This window comes from Papaver somniferum, chromosome 7 (assembly GCF_003573695.1).
Source record: "Papaver somniferum cultivar HN1 chromosome 7, ASM357369v1, whole genome shotgun sequence".
In the NCBI taxonomy this organism is placed as follows: domain Eukaryota; kingdom Viridiplantae; phylum Streptophyta; class Magnoliopsida; order Ranunculales; family Papaveraceae; genus Papaver; species Papaver somniferum.
Genome location: NC_039364.1, coordinates 213,209,739 through 213,233,723, shown reverse-complemented (window position 1 = coordinate 213,233,723; position 23,985 = coordinate 213,209,739). Strand labels below are relative to the sequence as shown.

General features: G+C 37.2%; 1 protein-coding gene and 2 long non-coding RNA genes across 3 annotated transcripts; 1 reads left to right on the top strand and 2 right to left on the bottom strand.

The window, feature by feature from the left end:
• Nucleotides 1–10,718: 10,718 nt before the first annotated feature.
• Nucleotides 10,719–13,643, top strand: LOC113299515. Its single transcript, XR_003335091.1, has 4 exons — nt 10,719–11,017; nt 11,114–11,241; nt 12,499–12,585; nt 13,317–13,643. It is a non-coding gene; the product is annotated as an uncharacterized LOC113299515 (long non-coding RNA).
• A 5,311-nt stretch (nt 13,644–18,954) lies between these two features.
• Nucleotides 18,955–20,055, bottom strand: LOC113295907 (CBL-interacting protein kinase 23-like). The gene is made up of 6 exons (XM_026544240.1): nt 20,049–20,055; nt 19,983–20,011; nt 19,768–19,875; nt 19,557–19,637; nt 19,308–19,361; nt 18,955–19,202 (listed from the first exon to the last, which is right to left on the bottom strand). Exons 1-6 carry the CDS (start codon nt 20,053–20,055, stop codon nt 18,996–18,998), a joined length of 486 nt encoding a protein of 161 aa, XP_026400025.1. The 3' UTR covers nt 18,955–18,995.
• A 144-nt stretch (nt 20,056–20,199) lies between these two features.
• LOC113293337 lies at nt 20,200–23,069 on the bottom strand. Its single transcript, XR_003332234.1, has 5 exons — nt 22,924–23,069; nt 21,532–21,583; nt 20,888–21,174; nt 20,464–20,610; nt 20,200–20,294 (listed from the first exon to the last, which is right to left on the bottom strand). It is a non-coding gene; the product is annotated as an uncharacterized LOC113293337 (long non-coding RNA).
• Nucleotides 23,070–23,985: the final 916 nt, after the last annotated feature.

Sequence of the window (23,985 nt, the reverse complement as noted above, 5' to 3'; positions counted from 1 at the left end):
GAGAGCAGGATGTTTGACATGTTTTGATTAGGAAACTTCCTTATGGTTTATATGATTTCATCTAATCTTAGCAATTGACTTAGAGCATGATAGGCAGGGACATGATAGAACAGATGGATACAAAACATCACAGGAACAAACATCACACACAGAACACAACAGGATATTACACTAAACATGAACACAACATGAACAGCACAAAAATGATCATTAACAGAACTTGGTTCTGGACACACTGGCTAATCCAGGCATAACTTTTACAACAACACCACAGTCTATTTATACCCAAATCCCTAAATTATACAATTAGGGTTTATAGAAAAATACCCAAATTCAAACAGTGAAATTAACTCACCTAATCTTCAAATTGACGTCGACCCATCCTTCTTTGCCTTCTCTCAGTCCTTCTCCTGCTCCAATTCAGTCTTATAGCCTCACCTATTTTACTAATTTCCCACCTAGGGTTTCAGGGGAAAATTAGAGGGGAAATGGGTAAAATAGGTGGCTAGAGATGTATGTAGGGTATGGGGGTGATGTGGGTAGATACGGTTTGGTGGAGAGAGTTGTTGGCGGCGTTTGGTGGAGATGACAGGGGAGAAGGTGGTGGTGATGGTGGTTGCAGAGTATGGTGGTTGCAGAGGGTGAGGGAGAAAGAAGTCGATGGAAAGAAGGAGGGGAGTGTTTGGCGATGGGTATAGGGTTAGGTTGCTCGGGTGTGAGGCGGGCTCATCAGATTTCGATGTTAGGCGAGTGATAGGCGTTTGATCGATACATCTGAAATGCATCCAACGATAAGATGGAACATAGCCTTCAGCGACCGTCGGATGAAGAGATACAACGAAACTAACGGCGTGAGATGGAGTTAGGTGTTGTAGTGTTGGTCAGGAAATTCAGACTTTGATGCACGAAGAGGAGGCGACCGTTGGATGATGATATGGATCCAATCTGACGGCTACATGAGAAGTGGGTTATGGATTTGGGTTTTGGTTTGGGAGATAAGTTGGGCTTGGGATAATTCTGAGCCCATTTCTTCTTTAAGAACAATTTCTTCCTCTTCAAGCCCACTTCTAGCCTTTTGGTCTTGTGCACAACATTCTTCGCGGCTTCCTTGTGTAATTCCTCCCGGCTTTTCACCACTCTTCAGCTCTTTTCCGCTCCGCAAGTTATCCAGACTTTATTTATTACCTAAAAATGCAAAATTAAGTAAGAAAAATATTTATTCTTGAAAACAATGAAAATACAGAATATGGGATAAAATGTAGAATTAATGCACAAAAGATGAGTTAAATGCCAAGAAAAATATATAGAAATATGCACTTTTTAGGACTCATCAAATACCCCCAAACCTGAATTTTACTTGTCCTCAAGTAAAACAAAACTAAGGAAATCCTACCTATACCACTGTCGCTGGTCTCTCGAATGCATTTAGCATATGCACTAAGCCTTTTAAACCACTAAGTGTCCCTAGTGGACGAGTTGAAGTCTCGTGAAGGTTTGCTTAGAACGTACCTACAAAGTTCTAGGTCAAAATATAAGCTCAGATTCCATCAAATGTGACATGTGCAAAACAGTTTAAGCTCACAGCAAAATGGAGATGTCAATCTAGCTATCGAAGGCACAATCCTAGCACTGATAACAAAAAAAGACATGTGATAAGAGTGTAAAGTGTATCTACACATGTGTAAAGAAAGATCTGAAGTTATGACTACTAATCACCAAGAGATAGTTTCTCAGGCTAAGAACCAAGGTCGAAATCTAGCTAGCTGTCCGGACTTTACGAGAATTGTGAATGAGTTGGAGGTATTTCACAATTACTCGCGTTGTACATCAATGGCATACACCCTCCTTGCTTATTACAATGAAACAACAAAATGACTTTACATGACTCTTATTTACATTGACTATTCTTTTTATTTTTGGAACAGAGATGATGGAATTGATAAGTACTTGATTTTTTTGTATTTTTCTGATATTTTTTCTCTTTTTTTTTTTCTGAATATAACATCGTTTTTTTTTTTTTTTTTTTTTTTTTTTTTTGAGAACAAGGAAACACTTTTGATACATATACAAAAGGAAACAAAAATTACATGACACTTTGCAAGAGGTAGCCCTTTTTGATGCACCCAGTTAAATTCGATGGTTGTCTTTCTTAATGTAACCTCCACCTTCTATCCCAACCAACCAAAGAACAAGCTAGTCAAGTTTCGTTCAGTATTCTAAAGTGATTGGCAATCGTAACTATCCAACACCTTGAAGATCGAGGCCATACATGTATTGGTAGATCGTGCGCGTGCAAATTTCTTATCACTATGTGAATTGTGCTAGAATCAGGGTGCCTAAATATCTAGACTAAGACTCCTAATAAAAATACATTTTGCACAAGAGTCAACATTTCAAGGTAAATGAGCTCCATTTTTATGATTTTTTTCAATTTTTTAATTTTTTGAATTTTGATTTTCAATTTTTTTGGAATTTTTCAATTTTTTCAAAAAGAAGAAGGAGTTCGTTTTCAATTATGGCAAATTATCATGGTATCTACTCTATACCCCCAAACCTAAACTAAACATTGTCCTCAATGTTTCAAAATATGGAAAGAATTAAAATGCAACATATGGAAAGGGACATGCTGAGTAGAGTAAAAGGAGAGAGAATACCCGATTTCGGCGAAAGCAGAATTAAAACTCCGTTATTCAAGGCAAAAATCCAACATATTTCAGCCGAGATCATATTGGATTAGCAAAATATATACAAAAGGAACAAAAGGGTTTTTAAGAAATTTTATCTACTGGATTATATACAAAAATTCACCATACACTAACAATCTAAAGAGTTGAGGATCAACCCAAAAGACAAAGTGTAGAGGTTTCAACAGCTTCACAATAATAATATGATAGAAACGCAAGTGAAACTGTGAAACAAAATGAGCTACCCCCAAACCTGGATTTTACAGAAGAATAATTTTGAAAACAAAATCGCGCAGTTTCGGGGGTTCATCATGCAAAAGGTCTAGCTCGAAATGAACTTTGCTAGGGACGGGCAAACATGCTAATTCCAACTGTGGTTCCTCAAATGTATTATACTTAGAAGCAAAATAGTCCAAGAGGACTTGGGAAGCACACAGTTCCAAACCTAGATTAGGGACTCTCAGAAAGTCGGTTTGACAATATGGGTACAAACCAAATCTAGGTTGGGTGGAAGGCCATCAGATTGTGACTTATGCAGGACGATAGGCACATCATTATTAATCAAATCAAAATCTCCAAATCATCTACACATATGTCACATCATGCTACAATCAAAACAAATTGGCAAGATCACAATCAGAGTCATCAACATCATCAACAGATTCATTCTCATGCATCGGCAAATCAGGAGAAATATCACAATGTGACTAGGTAGAGAATCAGACACATCATATATTTTCATGCATACATTAGTGTCTACAGAAGATTCAACTATTCCTATGTCATGCTCATCTTCACAGAATAATTGTACGAATCCCATGTCAATATCAAAATCATATGAATTACAATGAGTATTAGAAAAAACAACATTCATGAAGGTCGAGGGCGAGAAGCCATATGTTATTGAACCAACAGGTTCCACAATATTTTCATGTTCTTCTAACAATCATCATGATCATCATAATCATCATCATGGTAGCATGCATATTGGTCCTCATTAAAAGTGGTGGTGTCATTAGTCGATTCATGTTCCTCTAAATTAGGTTCATATTCAACATCATTTACATGAATGGGACTAGACACTTCATTAGGGACAACATACATTTCCTCATGAATTTCCTCCTTTTGTAGGTGAAGCAAAATCTGATCTAAATATGCCTGAATTCGTGATGTAGATCTATCGAAGTTTTGCTCACTGAGTCTGAAAGCTTCTGTGGTGGAGTCTAAATTCATGGGAGTACAAAATTCTTCATGTTCAAATTGTGGTGATTGGTACATGTGTGCATGGTCATTAGGGTTTATAAAAGATTGATCGCAACCCTCAAAGGATTGATTATGGTCCCAATGACTACCATTCTCACAATTTATGGGCATTTCATACCTTGGATTTTCTCTAGATTGCCTAAAATTATGCAAAATATGACAATTCTCAACAGGGTGGTCTAAACTACCACATGCGGGACATGCATAGATTTAGGTTGCCTAAGAAAATTAGATGTGACAGATTCCTCATGTGATTGCATTTCTAAAGCTGCGATTCGAGCTTCTAATTGATCCACAAGAGATGATTGTGTGAGTGAGGTATTAGCAAAATGTTCATTTTCACGTTGTGGCGAATGATGCATGTGTGAATAGTCATTAGGGTTCATGTATTGAGGCTCGGGACTTTGAAAATGTCCATAATAATTCCTATAACTATTGACATCATGGTCTATGGGAGGTTCATAACGTGAAGTTTGTCCACACGCAAGTTCTCTAAGGGATTCGTTGTATTCCCCAACTGTAGAAAAAGATCTAGACATGACTGGGCTCAAAGGCTAAGTAAAGAGTTTACAAAGCTCAAAATTTGGTTTTTAAGGGATTGGACTTTTTGGAAAAATTTGGTTTTGTTGGGAAAAATTTGGTTTTGGCGGGAGACATTTGGTTTTGATGGGAAAAAGAAAAATTTTGGTTTTTAGGGAAAGATTTGGAAAACTTTTTGGTTTTTATGGGAGAATTTTGGTTTTGTCGGGATAAGGAGGAAGAAGAAAAATTTGGTTGTTAATGTGGGAGCAAAATAAAATTTGGTTTTAAAATCTGGGAGCAAGTAAAGTAAATTTTTTTTTTTTTTTTTTTTTTTGAACTTACCCTAGCATAAATTAGCACAACCCATAAAAGAAAATAAAAACAACAATAATAATTACAAACCCATAAAAGAAAGAAAAAAAAGAAAAAGAAAAATTATTACAAGCCCAAATAAAAAATAAAGAAAAACAAAAATTATTACAAGCCCACAAATTAAAAATGGAAGCCCACAGGTTGGGTTCTCTTAATGGGTTTAGGCTTACTTGCTTAAGCACAGCCCAGCTGTTCAGTTTGGTTGCAAAAGCCCAGTTGGGCCTTGGATCATCCTAAGCTTTGGCTTCAATACTTAAGGCCCAGTTGGGCTTGGTTCAAATCAGTTCACTTCACAAGCCCAGTTGGGCTTTATCTTACACCAGCTGCAGCATCTTCAGCAGGGACTCAGCAGCAGCAGCAGGGATCAGCAACAGCAGCAGTCTTGGCAAGCAAGTCTCAGGAGGGGCAGTTCAGCAGCAACTCAGGGGCAGCCTCAGCAGCAAGAGGCTCTCAGGCACAGCAGCAGCTTCTCCAGCACTTGCCTTGGCAGCAGCAGCAGCAGACAGCAAGGAAGAAAAGCAGCAACAGGAAGCAGCAGCAGCAGCAACACCTGTTGGCTCAAAAAGAGAAGTAAGTTTCTTGCTAGAAGCTAAGAAATTCAGCTGCACTACACAGCAGCTACTAAAACAGCAAGTTACACTAAAATGCAAGAATGCAATGCATGATGAGTATGCTAGAATGAAACAATATGCAAAAGAGTATGCAATGATGCAAATGAACTAACATGCAAAAACAGCCCAGAAAAAATTCAACACAACACAACCAAGTCCCCGGCAGCGGCGCCAAAAACTTGGTAGGTTTCTAAAAGACCTACAAAATAATACCGCAAGTGCACGGTGTCGATTGAAGCTAATGTGCAAATACGGGTCATTCCACAGGGACTAGGGTGTGTGTTTAAATCTTCCTAAGCTAAAGTTATCTAAACAAGTAACTAAGTGGAAGTGACAAGTGAAGCAAATGGTGAAGAATAAAATAGAACAATGAAATGAAAAAGGTGACAGTAAAACAAACCAAGCAAAGAACAACTAAAGTAAACAAATTGACAGTGAAATAAACCAAGGCCTAAGCCAAGGGCAGAGATGTGAAGAAAACAGTAAATGAAAGAAAGAAAATAAGTGAAGTGAATAAGAAAACAGTGAGAACAAGAGGATGATCACTAGGATTTTGAATCCACTATTAGCCTAAGGAACATTCTAATCACAGCTAAGGTAATTACCTAAGTACTAATTGTCTGTTTTTAGAGTACAACTAGTCAGAGGGTTTATAATAGCATTTTAAGCATGAGCTGTACATGATAACATAAGGGAATTCTAACTACAATGCATACATGATATGCACTGTGAGAGCAGGATGTTTGACATGTTTTGATTAGGAAACTTCCTTATGGTTTATATGATTTCATCTAATCTTAGCAATTGACTTAGAGCATGATAGGCAGGGACATGATAGAACAGATGGATACAAAACATCACAGGAACAAACATCACACACAGAACACAACAGGATATTACACTAAACATGAACACAACATGAACAGCACAAAAATGATCATTAACAGAACTTGGTTCTGGACACACTGGCTAATCCAGGCATAACTTTTACAACAACACCACAGTCTATTTATACCCAAATCCCTAAATTATACAATTAGGGTTTATAGAAAAATACCCAAATTCAAACAGTGAAATTAACTCACCTAATCTTCAAATTGACGTCGACCCATCCTTCTTTGCCTTCTCTCAGTCCTTCTCCTGCTCCAATTCAGTCTTATAGCCTCACCTATTTTACTAATTTCCCACCTAGGGTTTCAGGGGAAAATTAGAGGGGAAATGGGTAAAATAGGTGGCTAGAGATGTATGTAGGGTATGGGGGTGATGTGGGTAGATACGGTTTGGTGGAGAGAGTTGTTGGCGGCGTTTGGTGGAGATGACAGGGGAGAAGGTGGTGGTGATGGTGGTTGCAGAGTATGGTGGTTGCAGAGGGTGAGGGAGAAAGAAGTCGATGGAAAGAAGGAGGGGAGTGTTTGGCGATGGGTATAGGGTTAGGTTGCTCGGGTGTGAGGCGGGCTCATCCGATTTCGATGTTAGGCGAGTGATAGGCGTTTGATCGATACATCTGAAATGCATCCAACGATAAGATGGAACATAGCCTTCAGCGACCATCGGATGAAGAGATACAACGAAACTAACGGCGTGAGATGGAGTTAGGTGTTGTAGTGTTGGTCAGGAAATTCAGACTTTGATGCACGAAGAGGAGGCGACCGTTGGATGATGATATGGATCCAATCTGACGGCTACATGAGAAGTGGGTTATGGATTTGGGTTTTGGTTTGGGAGATAAGTTGGGCTTGGGATAATTCTGAGCCCATTTCTTCTTTAAGAACAATTTCTTCCTCTTCAAGCCCACTTCTAGCCTTTTGGTCTTGTGCACAACATTCTTCGCGGCTTCCTTGTGTAATTCCTCCCGGCTTTTCACCACTCTTCAGCTCTTTTCCGCTCCGCAAGTTATCCAGACTTTATTTATTACCTAAAAATGCAAAATTAAGTAAGAAAAATATTTATTCTTGAAAACAATGAAAATACAGAATATGGGATAAAATGTAGAATTAATGCACAAAAGATGAGTTAAATGCCAAGAAAAATATATAGAAATATGCACTTTTTAGGACTCATCAATGGGAAATACCTACAGAGGACGGCGTCGTTTTGACTCCATTGGGCTAAGATACGATTATAATACCGGATATGTGCCGCGGGATCACTGGATCCGTCATGGCACTCAAAAGTTGGGACAGGGCACTTCAGCGGAATGGGGGTATTTGCCAGGCGATGAGTTAGGGGCGTGGAGTTAGCCTCTTTCATCACCTCTTCAAGCCTTCCTCCGCCTTGTCAGGATTTTAACTGCCTGATCTCAGCCATCATCTCATCACGCATCTCTTCCATCGCGCGGTAATGTCCCACGTTCTCGTGCTCAGTTGAGCGTTTCTTTCTTCGGTCTTCCTTGTCATAATAATCTGAGTCTTCGGCGGCATAATCCGGATCAGATGCACAGCTTCCCCTAGCGGCGTTTTCTAGGATGATTCTTCGGTCTCTATTAGGCTCTGGTGTCTTAGAATTTACTTCGTCCAGTTGTTGGCTGGTCTTCGTGCTTTGGGAAATCCGATCTTTTAAGTCTTGGTTCTCTCTGGCCAGCAGAGCTACGGCATCTGCGTAGACCTGCTGGCTCTTTTTTCAATTCTTCAAGCTCTACCATCAGTCGATGGGACTGGTTAGATCCCTGATTGGGAGTTCCGGCTTGTACCCCTACGGCCATGGTTCCCCCTTCATCTACTGTGTGTATTAAAGGTGGTAGAGGATCAGCTTTGACTGTTGGTATCTCCAAGTTTGGTCCCCTCGGTTGAGTTTCCACCCGCGGTGCTAAAACCACTGGTATGGTTTGATTCTGACCGTTTGTTGACGGCATTCCGAAGGCTGGCGGGTGAGCGGGCTGATGTGTCATAGATTCTGCCACCCCTTCTCTTTGTTGATGGACTTGGTTTGTAACCAAAGTTTTGTTAGCTTCTGCAGCCTGGAGGGCCACAACAGTTGCATTGTTCTTCGTAGTTGCTGCTTTGAGAGTCGCGACGGCAATGGAGTTAGTGTTCATAGGTGAGGTGATTTCCGCAGCATCCTGCCTCTGATTAACTGTCTTAGCTTTGTCTCCTTTCTTCTTACTTCGGGTCATGACCGGGGTAGTCCTCGGTGTCTCCTTTGATGAGGCTTTGGTTTTTCCTGCCTCTAGTGTATTTCCCATCTTGAGTCCTTTTCTGCATAGGGGAATTTCAAATAAAGAGAACCAAAGATATCCACGAGGATCGGGTTAGTGTCATTCGTACCCGCAAAATGTGTGGAATAAAAAGTGTTTACCTTAAGAAAGAAATGAGTTGCCCGAAGTCCTGAATAAAAGAAAAACATAAGGACTTCAACGGTCTTGTTTTCGCAATACAAATCCTCTAATAAACAATCATGGATCTTGTTTTCAGACTACTTTTGAAAAGGAATACTTTTGAAAAGGCAGATCCGTAGCGAAAACTCATGAATCTGATTATCAAGTCTCACTTAGTTTAAAAAACGTCGCACGTGCAAATCTGTGATAGATAGCCGTGGATTTGTCTGCTTTGAAATGGTGTTTGTGAAGATAAAGACCATGAACCCAGAATAAAAAAGGTTTTGAAAGCACGCTGAACCCAGAATAGAGCACAGCCATAATGCGTGTTTAAGGTGAAATCACAGGATAAGATAAATCTTTTACCGGGACAAAGTCCCTGTTTCTAGCGCCAGATTGTGAACACATAAATCACGAAGCCATCCACGTGTTCACAAACAATATTCGCATACATTCTAATTCTAAAATTGTACGTCGTATGTGTAAAGGGGATGATTATATCGATTCATCGACTCAAATCCTTCGAGCTTATCATTGTCTAGTCGAATATTATCATAAATAATGTTTGTATAAAGGAATAAACAGAGAATCAAGTATAAATGTAAAGCACATGAAGTTCAACGCTGAATGTAAAGTGCTGAAATGGAAATAAGACAAAGATTTACGTGGTTCGGCACTAAGGCCTACATCCACGGGGCTGGTGTTTCACTATGTATTGAATGATTACAAAGATAGTCGAATGACTTTAGAGTATACATAGGTCTGCAAAAGTAGGGGGATTACTTACTCTTCCTATTTCTCTCTCCTATATTCTCCTATAATTGCTCTGGATTGGTCCACCTCTTATCTCTTAGTGGAGAGGGGTATTTATAGGGTTGGAACGTGGGTCCTACTTCTGTGATGCCGTTGCAACCTTATCTTCTTGTGCTTTGTGCCCATTACGCAGAGGTCTTCGGCATATGCTGCGGTCTAAGCTTGAATACGAAGAGCTATCCTCGCTTATTCCACGAGCTGATTGACACGTGTATATCTCTTGGTATTTAATGCGGGCAGTTGGACGTCAGCTCGTGTCAGAAAAGTGTCTCTTAGTCTGGTCACATCCGCGTCAGTCAAACTCTCTCTCAACCGTTGATCTGGGATCTTCCTCGGGATAGGATGTAATAACACCCAAGGGGTATTATCTGGTGCTTCTATTTGCATCATACCTCTGTGCTCCTTAGTCCCTGACCGTCAGATCTGCTGACCGGTGATATTTTCTGATGAGATGCTCCTCTAGGTTATGACTGCTTGTTATCATGTTTTGATGTCTCGCTTTGCATGCCTTCCACGCGTCTCTTCCTGTACACGTGGTGGATGATGAAATATGTACATACAATCTGTATTACTGAAAATCTGATTTTTGTCTGCTTTTTCTTTTCTTTGTTGGGAAGATGAAGAGAAGACGAGGATAAAACCGTGAAAAAAATAGGCTAACTCGACCAGAGAGGATAGGTTAGAGATAAACGGATTTTGTTGGTGAATCACAACGAGTCAGACTCGCACATTTTTGCCCCTTTTCAAAGATTCTAACTCTACCCGCCCCTTTCACTGAAATAGTCAATTTTCGTTTTTCTTGACCTTCACTCTACTTAAATGATCCCCATAAAATCGCTTTTAAAAATACACTAGATATGTCAGCTTAATAGGTAATGAAGATCTGCGGCGCCAGACTATTCGTCCAGACTTCATTGTTGTCCCATGCAATGGGTCTCACACTTTCTTTCCTTGAAAAATATAAAAAAAAATAATCGTACAATAGTTTTGAGCAATCCCCATTGAAATCCGAAGATTTCAATTTTTCCTCGGAGACGGAAAACTTTTGAGTCAACCTAAATTGACGGATAAAATCGGTTGTCCGTCCATATATTTTAAGTTTCGTTTTTTTTTTCCCTAATGCCCTTAACCATGGTTAATTTTAGAATCAGTTTGGAATACGGATAAATCTAAGATCCGAATCTAACGCGGAAGATAAAAAATTTCTCTCAAACAGAAGCATGTTTCCATATCAAATTCTTCCCTACTGATCAGCAAATCACCGATCTCCGCTACACTCCAATTCAATTATTTGTTATTGCGATGCGATGTTTAACAATTGATTGAGAAACCCTAATTCAATTCCTCCTCACTGTGTGATTTTACGTAGATGAAGACAATAGATAAAGTGCATGGGTTGCTGATTGATTTTGGGTGGTTTGGTTTCTAATGAATTAAAGGTATTTTGTAGCTCGTCTAAAAAGATTTTGAGTCTTAGAGTATTCTATAGTATGAGCTGATAAGTGGTTTGTTATTTATGTATTTATGTTTGTAAGTGTGGATTTGAGGTCATCCAAACTTGAACTTGAGATTATTCAGAATCAGGTATGTCGGGGTTTATCATATGCAAGCCAAAATGTAACACTCCAGCTCTTACGGTCCTGATCTTTTAGTGTTGCTTCAGGTATGTTGGTCTATTTTCTTTGATAATTTTTACACCTATTTGAAAACATGAAATAGGAATTTGATGTTTAGTACAACACATGAATGTGTATGATCGGAATGTATAACACCAGTCAGTACCATTTAATAAGAAAATGTGAAGTGGCTAGCTATTGTGAAAGTTCTACTTCATCCTATTTAGAACCTAAACAAAGAGAGCCTGGTTTCTTGCATGTGCAGGATCAACTAGTTTTATATGACATAAGCCTATATTCTCCATGGCTTAAAGTCAGATATGTTATCTATAGGTAAACAACTTAAAATGGCTTATCAACCTTCTTCTTCAGATGATAATGATGTATAATAGAAAAACACTTTTTTAATATGCCACCTACTAATCCAGATGACCCCGTTGAATTCTCGTTATACAGAAGTAGTTATGAATTATTTATGGGTACCTCTATTGATTTCGTTAACGAATTGTTTGAATTTAGTAAAAGCAGCTCATCAAACGATTCAATTATCAGGAGATGATGAGATTAGTGTTGTACGATCTGGAGGAATTGTATTGCTCCTAATTCTAGTTTGTACTATAGACCAGTGACTGGGATATTAACACATCCTGGTGATGGTGCGTCTGGGAGGTTAAATAACAATAAAAATGCTTCGTATATAGCTGCTTCTTATGTTAAGTTTATTGAATCTGTTGGTGCTCGTGTGATTCCACTTATTTATAGTGAACCAGAGGAGATTCTTCATGAAGTAAGTATTTCATTTGTTAGGGCGTTTTGTTTGGTAGTTTCTTGTGTTCACTGGATAAATTCTCCATGTAAGTCATTAGCAAGGCCTCTGTGTAGTTGTATGCATTTGATGTTTGCAAATATTTATTACCAATATGTATGAGCGCTCTGGTGTGAATTTATACCTGTTGGAATATGGCTAAAGTTACGGTCTGTGGTACATGAATGCCTCCACTCATTTCAGAACTGCTATTTTTCTTGTGCACTCTTGTTTCCAAGCTCATGTTTGGTTTATTGCATGTTATTAGATAATATAATTGAACTGGTCTACCCCCAAAGAAGTTGATTCATGCGAACTTTAGTCGTGCATGTTTGTCAAACTATTTTATATCAAGCACAAGTGTACAACGTCGAAGTATTGAGGGTTTCTTTGTGTATTTGTTTCTTGAAACTCTTTATAGAGCTACCTGTTAATTTTTCCTTGAATATTCATATATGTTTAAGTTGTACTGATTGGATGTGCTTCATATTGTATACAGAAGCTCAACCTAGTTAATGGAGTGCTTTTTACTGGGGGGTGGGCTAAAACGGGCTTGTACTACGAGGTTGTTGAGGGAATTTTCAAGGTAAATTATTGTGTTATCCTTTACAGTAACTTGCCATCTTCAGTAGTATTAATTGACAAATCCTCATTACCATCTGCTTAACACGGCTAGTGATACGGTAACAAATAATAAACATATATCGTTCCCAACAATGTCCATTAAAATAAATTGGGTACTCTTCTCTAAATGTCGCATAAAATAAATTGGGTGAACAATAGAAGGATCGTATAAAATAAATTGGGTAAACTGTGGAAGGATATAAAATAAATTGGGTCAACTAGTCTATATGCGTATTAACTTATTTGGATTTCTTTCGTGAAATCTTTGGTGAATAGAGATCATTGGAAAAAAAAAATTGGCGAATTGGGGAATTGAAATTTGAGCAAATTATTTTTTATAATGTACTTTAGTAGTTCAGCTGGGATTACAACAGCAGATGCAATACTACTGGCTGGCTACTTAGTTTTGATGCAATACCACTGCTCTAGATGCTCACTCTATTTCTGATGGATATGAGAGTATGGATATGGTAAGCTTCTGCTACAAATTTAGCAGCTGTAGCCATCATTGTCCTGTCCAGTTATGGTGTTATTTGCTTTCTCAGTTGTCTGCTCGAACTGTTGCTTTTTGTTCGATTTCATTGTGCTGATGTCTCTTATGCTATTTGGAGTCTCACTACATCAACATTTCTCTCATGTTACTCATTTGGACTCACAACTGCTTCTTATTGTTTCATACGAGATTCATTGCAGGTATGATTATCTACTCCTCCACGTTCTGTGGTGATTATTCTGGTGTTGCTGCTACTTTTGTTTCACTTGTACATCAACTGCCTTTGCATTTTCTACTTCTGCTGAGAGCTCGGCTCTTTTATGTAGAGTGAATGTGTATGTGCGAGATAGCTGAGAGCTCAGTCCTGTAATGTGCACTCTCAAGATGTCTTTTCCAGACACCTTGAGATTGAGGGGGAGTAATAGAGTGAATGTGTGTGTGGGAGAGCTGAGAGCTCAGTCATGTAAGTGTGTGGTTAATGTAAATGAACCTTTTCAATCAATTCAATTCATCTGTTTCGCAATGTAGATCTCCAACTTTCTTCACGTAGAACAAGAACACTAAATATATTTAGGTCACCTGAATTCGATTTCCCTTCCATGGCATCACAACAAACTCTACCCAAATGAGAAGAAGAAAAATGAGAATAAACGAACGAGGCAAAAAATGGGGCAGGGAAGTCGGGTATGGGTTCAGTTTACGGGTATGGCTTATTGGCTTTACTCACAGACGGTTTGGTTAAGTTAACAATTTAAGGGTCTATAATGTCATTTCACGCCGATTCTTTACCAACCAACTCCACTGATTTGACTCAGTCCGTCAGTGTAGCAAAACTCAAACCATGTCCTTCTTTAAGGCAAACTAGAAACCTTTGGATTTCTATGAGGATTGCTCAATATTTTTATATGTAAATTAAAAATTAGCAAATGACTTTTTTAAAATGAGGAGTTAATTATTAAAGCAAGGTACATTTCAAATACAATACAGATATCAGATTACGATTAAGATTAAGACATGACTAAAAATGTCAAGAAGAAGCGAGTAATTCTTAATAAGATAAGTTAAAGATGCAAGCTGTTTTTTTCTTCTAAAGTATTGATGAATGAATTGAGTGGCCTATAGCTTTTCTTCAAAAAATTCTCTGGTGACACCACTAGATGATGGTGGTGGGATACCCCCGCTCAGAGAGTGAGAGAGAAAGTAAGCTTTGGAATGGTTTTTCTTTCTTTTTTTCTCGAGGGAGAAAGTAAGTTTAGGTGCTAGTAATTTGACGGTGGACAATTTCTTCGTAATTGGGAGTTAGTCACTCATACGTGATTTGAGTGTATGACTGGTTGTAAGAACATATATGTGTTCTCTTCTTTTCTTCTTTTTAATTTAAATTTTTTCTTTCAAAAAGAAAAAAATGTTTAGGTGCTTGTCCCATCTTAAAGAGAGCAGAAGCAGATGGCCCCAGAAATTAAAGCATGGTTCCCAGTTGGCATCCTAATTGGTAGCACAGAAAATGACTCGTTCGTAGTGTGAATTCAATGCTCTACAACACTACGACATGATATCAAGGACACGTATTTGGAGTCGGGACTCCGCCAGTGCAATGGCCATCTAGGGGTAAAGTGGGTCGTGTCAGCACGTTTAAGCCACAATACACTAAGTTGTCCGCCCAACATGGCACGACACATGATCTGCAACATCACATACCACCAGAATTTCGTATGTTATGCTTGCCGACCTAATCAACCAACCGATTTATGTATAGGGCAAAGCGCAACAAATGCAAGGATGGGCACATCATATCATGCGACTAAATATAATACAACACAATACAATATGATAAGAAAACATGATACAACGATATAATATGTGTAAAACACAAAACATCACAACATATTTTATGTACTCCCTCTATCCTAAAATTTCTATCATCTATTCTATTTTCCTTTATCCTAAAATACTAGCCAGCTTCTGTTTATAATCATATTTTTTAGTCAAACTCTCAAATATATTCTTCAATTTTTATTTTTTAAAATTATAAAATTATTGTTAAATATAACCGATCAAAAATCTTAAATGATATCTTCCTCAATAAGAAATAAATTTACTAAATCAGTCCATAAATATTTTTATTTTAATCTTGTATTTAAACGTCTTAAATGATTTTTTTATTGAAGCATAACGTCTTAAATGATATCTTCAATGATATCTTCCTCAATAGGAAATAAAATTACTACATCAATCCATAAATATTTTTATTTTTATCTTCTATTTAAACATTTTTATAAATAATAAAATTACCAAATATGTATTTTTCTTACATGCTCCATATACTCCTTTTAATTTTAGTAATAACCTAACATTTAATGGGGATAATTCTTTAAACTCCTCCGGACGGAGGGAGTATATTTTACAAAATTTTATAGCTAATTGTTGAACGTTTAATTGTTATCATGCTAATTTGTATGATAATATGTTCTTAACAAAAATAAAATCGATGTTGATGTGTCATTTTTAACGTCAAATGATAAGTTGCATTCCATATGCCTCTTCTCTCACCAGAAAATTCTCTTTGAAATCTAATAGTCGTCCCCGTCATACTGCTTAGAAAAGGACCAGCTCTTGGCAAGGGTCGTTGTTTTTCGTTAGTTTTAGTAGATTTTTTAATTGAATAGTTTGTTGTTCTTTTTTTTAGTGTCTTTTGACATATTTTTCACTATTATGGTGGTTTTATCTTCGTTTTCTGGGCGTTTTTCTTAGGTTGAAGAGCGATTATTTCTTCACTTTAATGGTGATTTGTTGAACATTTCTTAGTTGTTTCATGGTTTATTATTCTAGATCCGAAAACATCGACGATTCAACACGACATCGCTTTGAGTTCATATTTTGGGGATTTTGCGCATCTGGATTTTTCTTTCATATATACAAGATTAAAGGCTAAGCACACCTTTATTTTTGGAGCATCTCTTATTAAAGAAAATAATCATTCAAATTGGTTGGGACTGATTCCTAATATACCATCTTTTCTTTCTAGGATAACTGGACTTTAGTACTCAGGTTTTGTCCAGGTTTAGTTTTTGGTCTAGCATTTATCCAATGTTAGGGATTGGTACCTGGACTGGACGCTGGCCTATGTTGACTGTTTATGACTATACTTTAAAATAAAATTATTGTCAAAATAGCGAGATTAAAAGTTTACCCTTGAAGTGGGCTTATTCCTTGTAACCTTAGAACCCGAGATTTTTCATTTCCAATTCTTCACTTTTTCTTCTCCCTACTTTCTGTTGCAGCTGTAAATCGATATTGAGGAAGGAATTATGCTTGACTATTACAAGTGGTGTCACTACCATGAAGATGGTTGTGTTAATTCGATAAGAAATCAACGCTGTTTGAATCGGTTAACAGACAGAAAAGAAGAAATTAGGTTTTGCAAAAATTAAAGATGGGTTTTGATGGAGGATATCAAGGATGAATATTCAAACAAATAGGGGATGAGTCTATGGTGACTTCGGGGGTAAGATTTAGATAGGTTTGAAGGATTGTGGTTGAGTCGAAGATGGTGTGGTTGATTTAAGGTTCTGATGATGAATTAGGGGTTTTATTTTAGTGGTGTTGTTTGAGTGAACAGTGAAAAGAATCAGAAGTTGGGTGTTGTTCGATTTGATAATGGTGATAAGGAAGAAGGTAAAGATATTTTTGGTTCTGGTGATATACAAGGAAATGAATTGATATCTGCCGCCATTGGTGGTTGGTAGTGAAGGAAGATGAAAATTGGGTAGAATTGGTTAGAGGAAGATGAAATTGGTGGTTGATGTTAGGAGATAAAGAAGAGGATGGATCAAATGGGTGAGATTCGGAGACAACAATAAGAGATGGTTGCCATGGGTTGTCTATATTGAGAAGCTAGGAAGAACTTGCAGGGAATGAATGAAAACAGTGTTGTGAACTAGATGTATGTTAGGTCGATATTGTTCAAAAAATTTATGGTAATTGGGTTATTTCTAGCCAAAAAATTTCAATCCATAAATTCCTTGATCTTTTAGGTGTATCAATTCAGTAGTTTTCTTGATAATACCCAAACTGTTGATGAATTATTCCAGAGAAAGTGCTTGTGAGGGTGAAGGTTTGGAGAAGAAAGAGAGAAAGATAATTTCTTTTGGTTATTTACTTTGAGAATTTTGTAAATATTAAGAAAACCTGAAAGGTAAGATAACACAGTTTTAACATATTATGTAATAAATAACATTCTATAAAAATTTCACTTAGATTTATTAGTGTTTAATTGCATTATGAGCACATAACATCGAAAACAAGGTTATTTGTGTGCCATTTCATCCCACCAAAGACGACATACTCCAAATTTGTACATTTTGTTTTTAACGGAGATCACATTTCAATTCATTCAAACCAAAATAGTGATTACATGATTGATTACAAGTTTATCAAAAACACCAAAATACAAGATAATCAAAACCAGATTACAAATGGTGACACCAAATGCAAATACATCACAAAGAGAAAGAGCCATGAACCGCAAAATATCCAATATTTGTATGCCTAGTATTGACGAAAGATGGTGTCAACCTGAATGAATTCCTTCCATTTAAAATAATTATCTTTTTCGATCAGAGATGCTCTAGATAGAATGAAGTATTTTGTCCAAAATCTTGTAAATCCAAAGGAATCTGAATACCCTAAATCCCTCTAGTTGAAGATGAATCTAAAGAGAAGATGAGCTAAATCGTTGATGTTCTTGATGAATCAAGAATTTCAAGCCAAGAAACACCATGGAGATTTGAAAGAATCGCTATTAGAGCGAAGAAAAAAAATCGTTGTAAAGACGAAGAAAAGATTGCCCAAATAGCGAAGAAATGTGTCCATACACAACAAAAACACACTACACTAATTTTAGAGTTCCCAACGGATCCTGGACGTTGCTGAATGGCGTCGCAACGGCAGACTGACGTTTCAAAACACGGTGTTGCATTCTTTCGCAACGGCAAAATCTCCGTCGCGACTCTTCGTCAGCAACGGAGATTCGCAACGTACTGCCGTTGCGACCCTGCTTTTTCGAAGCTATTTCTAATTACAGGAATACCCCTATCCGGAACTAAAATGTTATTGGTTCTACCTTAGCAACAGATTATAGACGTTGCTAATATTTTGCAACAAAAATAAAAGGCTATGTCTTCATTGACCTGGTCAAAATCCATTTCCCCCTGCAATTACCCAGTTCCCCACATTCATCATTTCCACAGATATACATTCATTAATTCAACATACAAAACTATCAAATTATGAAAATGGATTCTTCAATTGATTTTAACAAAAAGTATGAGTATTTGATACAAATGTGTTTTAAGATCACAACAAACTAGTGTACACATTAGAAACATACTTGGTTCCTAAGTTCAGTTCATGTAAAGTTACGAAATTCCTAAGTTCTTCCAACTTAAATCACTATAAGGAGATACTACATAAACTTACAAATCTTGCAGCTGCTAAGGGACCTAATGGCTGCTGCTTTGCTGCTTTGTTCTCCAACCTTTCTGATCTCATGAGCATCATTCAATTAACCTGCGAACAAAGCATCACAAATTCTTCTAATCAGATATCGCAGCGAGCATTTATTGAGCCAATTTATATATTGGATAAGTATATAATAAGACAAATAAGACAATGGAAAAGAAGCTTACAACAACTGCGAGGAAGAACACCAAAGAATGGAACTAAACATGTCATGAAGTCATGAAGTCGTACTACCTCCGTCCCACTATTAAGTGACCTAGTGTATAACTAAATTTAGTTACACTAGGTCACTTAATAGTGGGACGGAGGGAGTATTTGTTAACCCTCAAGAACCTGATGGTTTCTTGGCTATCATTTCTTTATTGCCAGCAATTTGATAATTTCCTGGTGAAGTAAACTAACAACGTACATAGTATGGCATCCATTGACTCAGAAGTCACCTTTTTATATAATTCCATGATGTTGGCTTCTTCAAATGGCAAATAACCTGCCATAAGGACAAAAAGGATCACACCACAAGACCAGAGATCCGCTTTTGCTCCGTCGTAACCTTTGCTGTTAACCACCTGAAGTAGAGAAGAATCTAGAATGAGAATAAAACTAATGGGAGTCGAGAGACTCAAAGAATAAGGTAGAAAAGTTAAATCGTCCAGTTATATCAAAGCAAATACCTCTGGAGCAACATAATTTGGTGTCCCGCATGTTGTGTGAAGCAATCCATCTTCCTGAAAATCCATTTAGAAAATTCAACATTATTGATGAATCTTCTTTGTTTTTCTCTTCACTAATTCTAAACAGGGTAATGGTGGGAACCAAAAATTAAGGAGCCCGTTCCTAATGCCAAACCTCTTTAGCTTACGAAGTATAGCTGAACATTTGACCTATAAGATAATAATCACTCATCACATAATCACACTCACTCGAACTTGCTGAGGCAGTGCACTTAATCCAAAATCTGATACTTTAAGACCTCCACTGGCATCAAGCAGCAGATTTTCAGGCTGTAATATGCAAATTGGCAAAGAGAGTTTGCTCTTTCGGTTAGTTTAGTACTCAAACAACCTGTGACAGTGACAAGTAACAGAGACAGAACAAACTACACGAAAATGAAAACCTAGAATTTGAAATTACCTTCAAGTCTCGGTGAAATACACCCCTACTACGGCAGTAATCAACTGCATTAATCAGTTGCTGAAAATATTTTCTTGCTTCATCTTCCTTTAATCTCCCTCTACTTGTCTAAAACAAAGAAGGATCATTTAAACAACGAATTACTCATCACATATAATATGCACTTCCTATTGGTAAAATACAAGTCAAAATAAAAGAAGAAAAAAAAATCTTACAATTTTGTCAAATAGTTCACCACCAGTGACTAGTTCCAATACAATATATATCTTTCACAGTAAAACAGATCATTTATATGCCTAAACAGCTAGATGATCATAAAGTCATAGTACCCAGCCCAACGTTTACTAAGATTAGTACTACTAATTTAGTCCTTGAGATCTTAAATAACCTGCTGCCTATAGCAATTTAATCTAGAATTGAAATGGAGTGTACCTATGGCTTTAATTCCTTACAGCAGTCTCGAATTGATTAATTCCTTTCTCGAGCTTTTCATCTCGGATGTAGCTAACACCAAGGGCATTGTGAACCTGCAGAATGGAGCTTTAGACACAGCCATATATATATAATGCAGATGACAGGAAAGAAAAAAAAAGGTAAAGTGGCCTTTCAGAGGTACTAGTAAATGACCACCAAACCCGTACACGTATCCCAGACAAACTAACGAGGGAAGAGAAGATAATGGACATGGTACCACACCTGTGCAAGATCCTGATCGTCTCCATCCCATTTTGAGATTGCTTGTTGCAAATATTTTATTGCAGCTGGGTAGAACTTCCTTCTCAACATCACTGCACCAAGTTCAAAGAGCTCAGTAGCACTAGCATCACCACTTCGTATTTGCTCCTGAAATACTCATACAAGATTAAGGAAAAATCAGAAACATACACAACCTTTCAATTAGACTGAACTCATTCAGAAAATTTTCCGTCTTATTTGTTTATTCTACTAATTAAGCATAATCCTGATAAAAAGGATGAAAATTACTTCGAAACTGTATTGGACAGATTCAATTATTGGGTGGTTATAAAATGAATTTGAGTTCATGGTAAACAGGAGAGTAGGCGACAATAGAAATATTATTATCAAAACTTGAAAAGGGATATAAGGGAACACCATTTACCTGCAATTATTTGGCGGAAAGGTCAAGTTCTCTACGAACAATGACTTGACGAATCACAAAGAACGTACCAGCCCCAACTAAACCTAATAGTAGCAGCAAGTACGATAACTGAATTCCCAATTCAAATAGCTCTCCAACCTCGTACACTGAGTTGAATCTCATCTCTCCACTGTAGTGTGCTGCTTCTGCGGAACTCAGCCATGTCACCACAGCACATGCAGGTACCCACGTCAATGGTCGATGGGCATTTTCATTATCCCCGTTGACTACAAAGTCCTTAGAGGAATCTGTGAAAATTCGATGAAATTCAAATAGGAGATGACTTGCGCCATATAGCATTTCTCAAGAAAAAAATGCATGGAAAAATGAATCTTTGCAGAGAGCAGCAAAGCAATGCTTGTGGCTTGTGAGTATTGAGATGCATAAGAGAAGATAAACTCTAAATCCTATTACCGTATCCTTATTCAGGGTTTGAGTTCCAATAAGTCTTCAGAACAACAAATGGATGAGGAAAACAAACTTTCCGGTTTCACATTTATCTGACGAACAAAGTATTATAAACAAAAACGCAAACAGCTAATCATCCTAATCTACTACACTAGATGTAAAATTTAAGTGAATAGAACAGATATCTAAGAAATTACCTCCACGATGACTGGTTGAAACTAAGCATTTCATCTTCTCCAATCGGAATATCTGTCTCACTCCGAAAAGAAGGCAAAATTAACAACTGCATAAACGTGAAATCACCAAAGCAATCTCTATTTATTCTACAAACACACTCACGCACGGAAGAAAAATTGACACAAAGTGGAGGGTCCTGACCCAGAACCCTCTAGAACCCCTTAATCTCCCTTTTTAGCAGTACACATTTATTAGAAAAAAAGCGACAACGAAAATATGCGCAATGGTCCAGATTTCCACACTATGACACCGTGTTTCTTAAAATTTCTCAAATGATTAACTAAAATGTACTCCAGACACCATTTAACATCACAGTTCGACGTTATCACAACTCTACTTTAGTGGACAACAAAGAACTGAAAACCATGCGTGTCAAGTGGCAAAATAGGCCATGGGCAATTGCCCCAGACCCACACTAAATATCCACAATCTCTACTTAGCATCATAAAGTAGGGACTCTAATCTCCATCATTTCTTACCAGGATTCAAGTAGTACTCTTTTACAAGAAGCACAAATTTAACTTAAGTATGTGCAATGGTACAATTCCTACATTCCGATGCAATATTTCTTAAAATCAAACACTGTTTAGCATAACATTATAAGAAAGTCTCAACCATACAGCTGAACAACTAATTGCAAACCTCCATAGGGGGCAATTTCCCCCAGCCAAGTAGTGACTCCAATCTCAATCAATGAACTGAAAATTCATTCAACTGCTACCATAGACATCTTTTAACAGGGATGCAGGGCATGTAAAAAGAAAAATGACTAACTAAGCCATACTACAACAACAAAGTTACAGATGAACTACAAACTGAAAAACAAAAACTATAACTAACATTAACAACAGCAACATGATGCAGATTATATAACAGAGGGGTTACTGAGTTACACTACAATTGTTGAAGACAATAATCATTAGGGGCTAAACAATATAACAAGGTCGACCCCAATTCATATTTTACTGCAATAAGACCAAATCTAAACCAATTCATAGTTTACTGCAATAAGACCAAATCTAAACCAATTCATCCTATTTTACTGCAATAAGACCAAATCTAAACCAATCCATACAACTCCCACATTCCAATAAAACCCTAGGATTCGATAAAACATAAACTTAAATCACTAAAATGGAAAAATAGAATCAGTTGAAACCCTAAAAATAGAGCTGAAACCCTAGAATCGATTAGATTCACATATGAAACCCTAAAATTGAAAGAGCAAGAAGAAATTGAAAAACTGAAATCGAAAAAAACAGATTCACAAATGAAATCGAAAAAACGAAATCATAACTGAAACCCTAGATATCAAAATCTGTAAACCCTAAAAATTAAGTCAAAGATTATACCTGATGACAGAGTTTTACACGAAGATAGATTTCAGAGACTGAGAAGAGAATAAGGAACTCAGCTAAGCAGATCGAGATGGAGACGGAGATGGAGAGGAGAGGTGAGGAGAGGAGAGACTGAGTCTGTGGTTTGTGGAGGAGAAAAAATGAAGATGAAATCGACTAAGGGGAAGGATATAGGCAAGATTGAGATTAAGGGTGGAAAAAAAAAGAAGAACTCTTGACCAAAGTTTGACTGGAGCGTGTTTATCAGCTCTAGTGTTACGACCGCACACGCGCTTCACACGCTTGAACAAAGCGTAGTTGCAATTCGCAACCTTACGTGCGAGGTTGCAAAATTCGCAACCGATCACTGAAGTTGCGAAAAATTAGCAACTGGGATTCGCAACCGAAATTTCGCAACCGGACCTGGTGCCGTTGCAAATATTAGTAACGAATCCCTTAAAATAGTGTAGTGACAAAACCGAGAACTATAAATTAAACTCGTTTTATTCATTAAGAAAAAAACTAAATTTTTTTGCTCATATCTAGTCCCAAAAGGACTAGAACTGAGCAAGAAGAAGAAACAAGTTTTGGGTTCTTTTTTTCTTTTAGTAGAAGAGGGAAATTACAAAAAGTGACGTTGATTAAATTTGCACAATTTTTGGCAAGGACGAGGAAAGGGTATTTTTAGTCACTGTTTCCAATTATCTGCTTATGGATAACAAAATGGTAAATTTTAGTAATGAAATAAAATATCTCTCAAACTATGCCTATCAAGTTATAAACATGACTATCAAATTATAAAACACCTACATAACGAATGTAAACATGACTATCAAATTATATATATTTCTTATACTAAGATTTAATAACAATAATACATTAAAAAGTAATTTTAGAAATATGCTTTATTTATTTATGAGAAAATGGGTCAAATGGACGAAAATCCATCAAACCCGGTCGAGATGGACGGGTAAACTTTTTTCCGAGTTATATGGACTAGAAATAAGAAAACTAAAAACTGACGATTATACCCTAACCTATATTTAATTTTTCTTTTTCTTTCTCTTCCGGATACAT

Coding starts and splice junctions, on each gene's coding strand:
- LOC113295907 (XM_026544240.1), bottom strand. Junction 19,362..19,556: donor CACTGCCTCAGCAAGTTCGA/GTGAGTGTGATT, acceptor ATGGATTTTCAG/GAAGATGGATTGCTTCACAC. Junction 19,203..19,307: donor CAAATTATGTTGCTCCAGAG/GTATTTGCTTTG, acceptor TCTCTACTTCAG/GTGGTTAACAGCAAAGGTTA.